The sequence below is a fragment of the Heterocephalus glaber genome, unplaced genomic scaffold (genome assembly GCF_053883595.1).
Source record: "Heterocephalus glaber isolate CG9 unplaced genomic scaffold, H.glaber_assembly_v1.0 deba00001733, whole genome shotgun sequence".
NCBI classification, from domain to species: Eukaryota; Metazoa; Chordata; class Mammalia; order Rodentia; family Bathyergidae; genus Heterocephalus; species Heterocephalus glaber.
Window position 1 is genome coordinate 17,168,546 of NW_028258444.1, and position 8,261 is coordinate 17,176,806.

Here is an 8,261-nt window from a genome sequence, read left to right on the forward strand (position 1 = left end):
AACGAAAGACTTTCTGTGCAGAAACCCATGAGTTAAAAAAAAGTCAGCCTCAGCCCCATAGTCTCAGGCCTAAGATGTGATTCTGCTCAATTAGAGGCCTGAGGGAGAAGCCTGCAGACAGGCGCTGTACACACTGCTGGCAGCCCTGGGAGCTGGCCAGGTAAGCGCAAGTAGCAATTTAGAAGCCACATTTCTGGAGGGGCATTGGAAGAGGGGAAATAAGGATACTTACTCCACCAAGGCCAGGGGGGCCGGGGGGCCCAGGAGGACCAGGAGGGCCGGGATTTCCAGGGGTCCCAGGTTCTCCATCTCTGCCTCGAGGTCCAGGGGCACCCTTGGCAGAAAGAGAACAGCGGACCTGGGTGAAGCAGTGCTTCTTTCTATTCAGGAGCAGCTCTTAGAGAGGTAGTCAGGCATGCGGTGGGCCTAGGAGGACCCGGGAAATCTACAGATATCAAGCATTGTGGCTCTTTACTCACTTTTTCTCCTTTGTCACCACGATCACCTCTGGGACCTTGTTCACCAGCAGGTCCCTGAAGGCAAAGAACACAGTGAGATGACAGTAAGTCCAGGACCCTGAAGATTAATGACTCAGATGTGGTAAGAGAGGGTTGGAGGAAAGGATTTCTCCTTTTCTTACCTGAGGCCCAGGAGGTCCTTTGGGTCCTACAATCTATGAGAGGGAGACCCACAGAATGGTTGGTTAGGGGAGTGTCCAGGACATGACCATTTAGGACAGCAGATGTACTGCATAGAAGGAAAATTTGTACTTACATCCTTGATGTCTCCAGGTTCTCCTTTCTGTCCCTGAAACAGGAAACATGCACAAGATTAGCTGAGTAAGCCCACTAAGTCCCAAGTACAACCCCCTGCCCAGCAGCCCCAGTGTGGAGTTACCCTCTGAAACAGACATCTTCTGATGTCTAAAGAATCACAGGCTGGATCAACATCCCACTGTGCCTGAAGAAGGAAATATAAACGGAGAGGGGCCTCTTACCTTTGGTCCTGGTTGTCCTGCATGGGGAAAAAATACAGAAGGAGAAGGTAAGACTTGTAAGATGGGTGCGCACCAGTTCTTGTCACTTAAACACTCTTTAGGGGGTAAAACAAAGAAAAGGATACAACCAAGGGAGGAGGCAGCTGCCAGTTACTCCACTGAACCTCTCTGTGGAGGCATTAGGGTCACTGGTGGCCCTGGGGTTGCTGAGGACACATAGGAATGGAGGTGCCCTACACCTTGTTATTCAGAAAGCAGGCGGCATGCAAAGAAATGGAGCAAGAGCAGAACAAAGCAAAAATAAAGAGCTTAGGTGGAATCAGCCACCAAGAAAGCAAGCTTGGGAGCTTCAGTCTTTCTTTGCCCCAGAGGTAGGAAACCCTTCCCCAAACCCAAGCCTTCCCAGAAGAAGAATTGGGGACTTAGCAAGTCTTACGTTAGAGCTGGTCTCCTTGAAGCAAGCACAAAAAAACAGCAGGACAGAGGAATTACAAAGAGCACTGAAGCCAGGGCCAACCCAAATCATAGCCCCTGCCCCCACCTACCCCCTCCATGGAAGCAAGATCCTACAGGCAGTCAACACTTCACTGGCATGGGCCCTTCAGACAGATGGCATCTGTACCAAACGAGGAGCCCATGTTGGGGAAGTGTTAAGGAAAGGCAACTTCTCTGATCTGCTTTCATGTGTCCCCTCTACTAGAACAGGAAAGGAACAGTGAGTCAACCAAGAAAGCCAGAAATCTGTCCTGTCACCCTGCAGGGAGATGTCTGTCTGAGTGCTGGGAAAGGGGTCACTTGCACATGTATCCTCTACCAGCATTAATAACTACATTAATAACTAGGTGAATAACTATGCACCTGAGTGCAGGCACCGGGACTCGGTCCTACCTCCATCTTTCCCCACCCAACTCCTCCTGAACTTGCATCTTAATTGGCAATCAGCTCCAAGCCGATCAAAGTAAAGGTAAAACACCACCAATGTGCCACAGGTCAGAGAGGGAGCCTGCCTCATCTGTTTTCCCACTCACTGGCCTCACGGGCAGAGGTTTCTCTGCACTGAGAACAACATACTTGGGGTCTTTTATAGAGAAGAGAAGGTGTGGGAAACAGAGGAGGAATTAATTCCTGGTCCGACCAGAGCATTGGATCTGCATTATGACTCTAGTAATTTGTAGAGAGGATACTTTGTGGAATCATATTTACACTTCCATAGGTGCCAGAAGCCTGTCTTTGGGAGGTGTTGGTGAGGAAGCACCCCTCTAGTGCACCAGGCTCCCTGGGTTCCAACCTGCAAGTGAGAAGTGGCCTTTCCTTTCTGCCCCAGCTTCCAGGGTCCCATGGATAACCAGCCCCTGCTGGTGACAGAAATGGTGACATCCATGGGAGGGATTTGCTGTGCCTGCAGGTAACTTATTTATATTGAACAAGAAATAAATAAATTACGACCACTGGCAGTGGCACGGTCAGCTGGGCAGATGGGGCAGCATTCTCCGAAGGGGATTTCAGGGTTGAGGCAGTCTTTCGTGTCTTCACAGATTATGTCATCGCAGAGGATAAAACCACTGTCACAGACACAGATCCGGCAGGGTTCGGGCTTCCATACATCTTTATCATTATAACTCTCCCCATCCTGCAAGCAGTTGCGATTCTCTACTGCACCAAGTGGGGCAAGGGAAGCAGAAGTGAAGGGCGGGCAGAAGGCAGAGAGAAAGAGAGAGTTGCAGTCAGTTTATGTAATCCAAAGACTGAAAAGCAGTGGCTTGGGGCCCAGAGAGAACTTACGAGTTATTTTTCTACAGTAGTACTCATTTCTTTACATTACACAAATATTTATTATGACCCTTGCACTGTGCTGTCTATTCAACCGCACAGGGCAATCCTGACTCAGCTGTAACGGTGAAGAGGTTACGGCGCTATCCGTATTTTCTTCATCTGTCCGGTATGGGGGAGACCTGGTGATGGGGGTACAAGGTAGGAGGTGAGGAGGGGCAGATGAGACCGAACAGGAACCAGGGAAGGTAAAGACTGAGGAGGCAGGAAAATGGTGAGGTGCCCTATCACAAGAGTGGAGAGGTCTTTCTTTTATTTTTCCAGGAATTATGGAACTTGCTAAAAAGAACTGACAGCTAAAATTCAAAGGGAAAGTAGAAAATTCCACCCACAAAAGTCAGAATCTATAAACAACCAGCCTCCACAAAATGAACATATACGGGGAGGGGGACAGTGAAAGGAGGAGCTATTCGAATTAGGATCTTTCCCACTGTTTAAACCATATTAAGATGGACCGTGGATGCACCTCAGCAGCACAGTGCCTGTCTGGCAAGCGTGAGGCCCTGAGTTAGATTCCGGATACAACCCCCCCCCCCCGCCCCAAACACCCACCAAAATTAAGATTAGAACTAATGCGGGGGTGGTGGGGGTGGTGGAGGGGGGTTTGCAGGCCCTTCCACACACTTGAGGCCACAGCAGGCTACTAAATGACTTGGAAGGTAAACTGAACACAATGGTCGATGCAGCTGACCTCCAGGTGTACCCCTTCCTAGAGAGGCCCTGCCTCCACCTGAAGACAGACAACACCCCTTTCGGAGGCCGGAGGCTTCGAAGGCCAGTCCTTGGCTAAGACTGGCCAGCCCAGGCAAGGCGCCCTCCAAGGATGCAGACGGAGAATAGCGCTGAATTGATCCCTCTCCGCCAGCGCCCCGCCGTCTGGAATTCGCGCTGCCTAAGAAACCTGTGCTGACAAGAGCGCTCCAGAGAGCGCCGAGGGCTGCCCAGCGTGCACCAAGTGCTAGGGAGCACCCGGCACTGTTTTTCTCATCAAAATCCCCAGCGCCAGGGTAAGAGTAGGGGATGAATAACAGGAAAGAGCCGCAAACCCGGCGGGCATGGAGAGAAATGGTCCTGCCCGCTGCACTTTAAGGACAGTGAAAACCTAAAGATAAACATTTCTTTTTTCTTTTCCACTAGAAGAAATCCTAGCCTTTGGGCAAGATAATCACGAGCAACGAGAAGAGATCACAGGAAAATACCGAAGCGGGTGGGACACACCACACCCACCGCTAAAATAGCTGGAGGTGTAGAAGGCACCAATCGAGGGGAGGGGGCGTCCAGTACGTACTACGGGTGAACCCACCCTCACCCCAGAGGGCCCAGGGAGGAAAGGGGAAGGTGCTGGGAGAGAGGGTGTCGCGAGAGCAGATCTAATTTCCCTAAGGCGGCGCAGGGGCGGGGCGGGGCGGGGCGGGGGGGCGGGGCGACGCTGGGTGTGAGAGCCGCGGGCTGACTCTTTGTAGCTGCGGCTCTGGACGCGGCTCTTCTGCAGACACTGGGAGCGTTAAAAGTGGCATTAAATGACTGCCCCAGAAAGGAGCCAGCACCGTAACCGGATCTCCTAGGTGTGGACGGAGGAGGGCAGCACCACCATAATTGCTCCATGAAAACGGCTGCAGATACCATCCCGGCGCGCCTGATCCGGTTCCCCTCATTACCCGCAGCGCCGTATAAGTGCTTCTTTGTGGCGAGCCAATTAAAAAGCTACCTCTTTCGGGGAACTGTTTTGCTTCGCCACCGCTTTGCGCGAGGCTGGAGTCCGGGAGGTGGCGGCGGGCGGGTACAGGGGGCCATTGTGGGAGAGAGGGTCAGGGAGTCCAGGGGAGCCCACTGGACCTCGCCTTCCATGAATGAGGCTTTTCTGGAGCGCATACAGAGCCCGATTCACGGGTCTCCGCGAGGAACCAGTTTAAACAAATACAGGCAGGATTTCGGCCCCATCTGGAAGCCATCGCTGCCAATCTCCCAACGCAAACAAGCCTCACAAAGGAGGATTGAGGTCGCTCCCCTGAGCCATGGCACTTTCCGAGCGAGGGCTGTGAAATGCAGATGTGGGTCAAAGACGCCGCCGCCAAGTTTCTCAAACTCGTGGAAAGTCAGGAAGGAGAGGCGTGGCGGACTCTAGGTTTCTGACATTCCTGACGTCCACGCAGACTTCGCCTTTCCCCAAGTCACGCTTTGGGTCTGCTGACCCGGGGCCGGGAGGAGGGTGGCTTATGTAGCCGGGATGAGCCAGGGCGCATATTCAGACTCTCAGATGCAGAATCACACTGCCTCTGGGAGAAGGAGATGGGGGCGGGGGCGCCTGGAAGGTTAGGCCCTAAAAGTTGTGGAATTCACTCCCTGCCGTGAAAGATGCGGCGAGGGCCTCTCACATCAGCGAATCAGGGGGTTATTAAGTCACCTAGCTCGTCCCATTGCGCACGAACCTCAGTCAAGAAGACAGCTTTCTTGTGAAGGTGTGCTTACAAGTTTAAGACAAAAGTATTGTCAGTCCAACCTCCGACCTCGTACAGACGCGCCGTCTTCCCCAGATGTCCGGGAGCGCGACCTCAGCGTGGCTCCCTACCCTGCGACGCAGCCGCAGCCGGAGTCTCCGGCCCGGGCTCCGGCTGCCGAGCCGCCGGCACCTGCCTTGCCCCCATCGCGCTAGTGAACCGAAAGTCCGCAGGAGCCCGCCTCCGTTCAACTACGTCATCTCTGGAGACAGCCTGGTGGCAGGCTATAGCGCACAGAGCCTCGAAGGCGGAGGAACTTTGATCCCTGCCCCGACCCAAAGTTTCACCTGCGATTGATTTACAATCTGTAACACACAAAGACAGGGCTGGAATCCCAGAGGTAGGAAACGTGCCCAAACGCGTGGAAAAAAATCATCTCTACCTAATAGGCTTTCCAGGCTTCGTTTGTTCTGAATATAATCCCAGACAGTGAGCCTTACCAAGGGAGGAGGTGGAAAGGTACTGTCCGAACCGCCTTTGGACCCAACTGTAAAACTGTCCTCTAAATATCTTCGGCTGAAATAGTAATCGTGCCTCCTTTCTCTGTTACGCACACACACAGAAACACACACACACACACGCACGCATGGCCTGCTGCCTGGCTTGGTGAGTTCCAGAAACTTAGAAAAATTATTTATTGTCTCTCACAAGGAATGGGGGTGGATGGTAGGGAGAGGGTGCTCTTTTCAGGAGCAACTGAAAAGCGAGTCTGGTTGGAAAGTTATCGCCTTTCCTAGGAGAAGTTCCTGGCTTTTGCGAGGAGAGGCAGAGAGAAAGCGAGATGTGAAGGAGGGCTGCACCTTACTCTGGAGTCAGCCGGAGGAGGTGGGAACTCAAGCCGGGCGCTGTGGTCCTGAGGCCTCTCTGAAGCCTTTCTTTTCTTTTTGGTACCGGGGATCGAACTCGGGTCCTTGCGCTTGCGAGGCAGGAGGCGTCGGAACACTGAGCTAAATCCCCGGCCCCTCCGAAGCCTTTCTTTGTGGCCTCAGGTTTCAGTCCCCCAGTGTCAGAGTTAGTTCTCTTTGTCTAACTTCTCTTTGAACTCCCCCCACCCCCACAGCCTCCAAGCCCTGGACAGGGACGTGAAGTCAAGCCTCTGGCATTTGCTTGCTGCCTCGCTCGCTCTCCTGCTCTCTCCCCTACATCTGAGTCCGGTGGGTCATGACCTGCTTTGCTGCACTCTTAAGGGCTTCGGCGAGGCCAGTTGCGCGCTAGTGCGCCTAATTACCAAAGTCGGTTGAAGAGCGCATTTGTATCTGTGAGCAAACCTCTATCTCTCGACACTGCAAGTCCAGTAGCCTTGCTCAAGGTAGGGCCCTGTGAATGTTTCCAGCCTTCACCAGCATTGATCGTGCTGGGACCGACCCCTCACCACAGATCTAGTCTTGGTGAGCGCCTTCATGTTCTACGTCTCTGCCTCCACGCGCAAGGACTCCGAGAATCGCTCTCGCAGGAATCCTCGATCTCCAGAGCCAGAGCAGGCAGGGGAGCAGGGATTCGAGGAAGGGAAGCGGGGTGGGAGGGCACGACTTACTGGCATCCTGGCCCTGACACCGCAGGACAGCGGCGACGAGCAGCGTCAGCAGTACCAGCGTCTGGGGAGCCCCGAGGCGGACCATGGCTCACCGCGAGGCCTGGCGGAGCCCGGCCCTGGCAGAGCGCTGTGTGGCGGCGGGAGCGCGGCGCGGGTCGGGTCTCTACCGCGCGCTCATGCAGGAGACCCTCGGAGCGGGAGGAGGCAGCAGGAGACCGGGCAGCCCAGCGGCGCTCTGCGTCTTCTCTCCGCAGCGGCGCCCGTTATATGTGCCCAGCCCCTCTCGAGGCTGGCAAACTGGCCCAAACCGCGAGCCGCCCCCGGCCCCCCGCCGGGCTGTAACCTGAGACCCCCGCCCCCGGAGCCTGCCTGGGCCTTGCCAGAGCCCGCACCTGCCTGGACCGGACCCTCGCTCCGAGAACCGTGCTTCCCGCCCCCCACCAGTATGCCCAGTGGCCTGATCGGGCGGGGTGCAGAGACGGCTCCCTGCCCCCCACCACCTGGGACTGCCGCCCGGTCCCCTCCAACCACAGGCGGGAAGGGGGGCCTCCAGCTCCTCCCCTCGGAGTTCTGCCGGGGTGGGGGGGGCGGTGTTTGCAGAGGCACAGGCCGTGAGCCCTAGACCGAGGACTGGACGGAAAAGACGAGGCAGGGAGGAGGGAAGCAGTACAGAAGAGCAGCAAGGGGAGAGGGGACACCGTGTTGAGCGCTTGGGGATGGTGGCAGGGGAGATGCCACGAGGTTATCCGGAGTTCTGGATCTTGGAGAAGGGCTAGCCGGGCCAGTTTTGAGGGGTTGCCCAGACCTATCATCTAGCCCCTTCCCGGAGTACCTGGCTCCTGGACTCCCACCTGGAGGTTCACAGCTAAGCCCCTCACCCCTCCTCTACCCACTTGGCAGTGAATGAGCCTCCTCTGGAGCCTCCGCCTGAGCCAGCTGGCCAGGAAGGGGCTGATGTGTTCCTGCACAGAGGGAGATCTGTGTGAAGGTGCAGGGGGCGGGGATGGGCCCTGGGAAGGGGCTGAAGGAGCTGCAGAGAACCGTGACAGCCCAGACACAAACGCGCGCATGCTGCAGCTGCCCAGGTGGGAAACTGTCTGGTTCCTGGCTCAGACATGGTGTCTGCTCTTCCTGGCCTGGGTCCGGGAGTCCCGGAGGGAGTGGGCACTGCTAGCTGAAGTGAAGCAGCTCCACCAGGGATGGTTGGTCACTGTGCGTCCTGGCCAGGGAACCAGGAGGCCACTCCAGCTGGACGGAGTTCTGTGAGCAGGGGCAGGGAGGGGGGCAAAATTTCCTAGTTGGGCCCCTGGCCCTTGCTTCTCTCCCCACCTCATCTTCCCCAGTGGGTCCTCTCCCACACACATCAGCCCAAACTACCTCCTCCTCGGGCCGGGGCTCGGGC

At 55.7% G+C, this 8,261-nt stretch overlaps 1 protein-coding gene across 4 annotated transcripts in view; it reads right to left on the bottom strand.

Annotated features, from left to right (window-relative positions):
• The window catches only part of Col2a1 (collagen type II alpha 1 chain), a 30,321-nt gene extending 23,186 nt beyond the window's left edge, over nucleotides 1–7,135 (bottom strand). The window contains exons 1-7 of one of the 4 annotated variants that reach the window (XM_004863102.4): nucleotides 6,860–7,135; nucleotides 2,444–2,650; nucleotides 998–1,014; nucleotides 775–807; nucleotides 641–673; nucleotides 480–533; nucleotides 233–334 (exon numbers count right to left, since the gene is read on the bottom strand). In XM_004863102.4, the coding sequence (XP_004863159.1) occupies nucleotides 233–334; nucleotides 480–533; nucleotides 641–673; nucleotides 775–807; nucleotides 998–1,014; nucleotides 2,444–2,650; nucleotides 6,860–6,944 (531 nt within the window). In that variant the 5' untranslated portion in view covers nucleotides 6,945–7,135. Of the gene's footprint in view, nucleotides 1–232; nucleotides 335–479; nucleotides 534–640; nucleotides 674–774; nucleotides 808–997; nucleotides 1,015–2,443; nucleotides 2,651–5,256; nucleotides 5,349–6,859 lie in introns of those variants that run through there. The other 3 variants (XM_087199922.1, XM_004863103.4, XM_087199923.1) reach the window with 3 other exon arrangements.
• Between the last annotated feature and the right edge of the window lie 1,126 nt (nucleotides 7,136–8,261).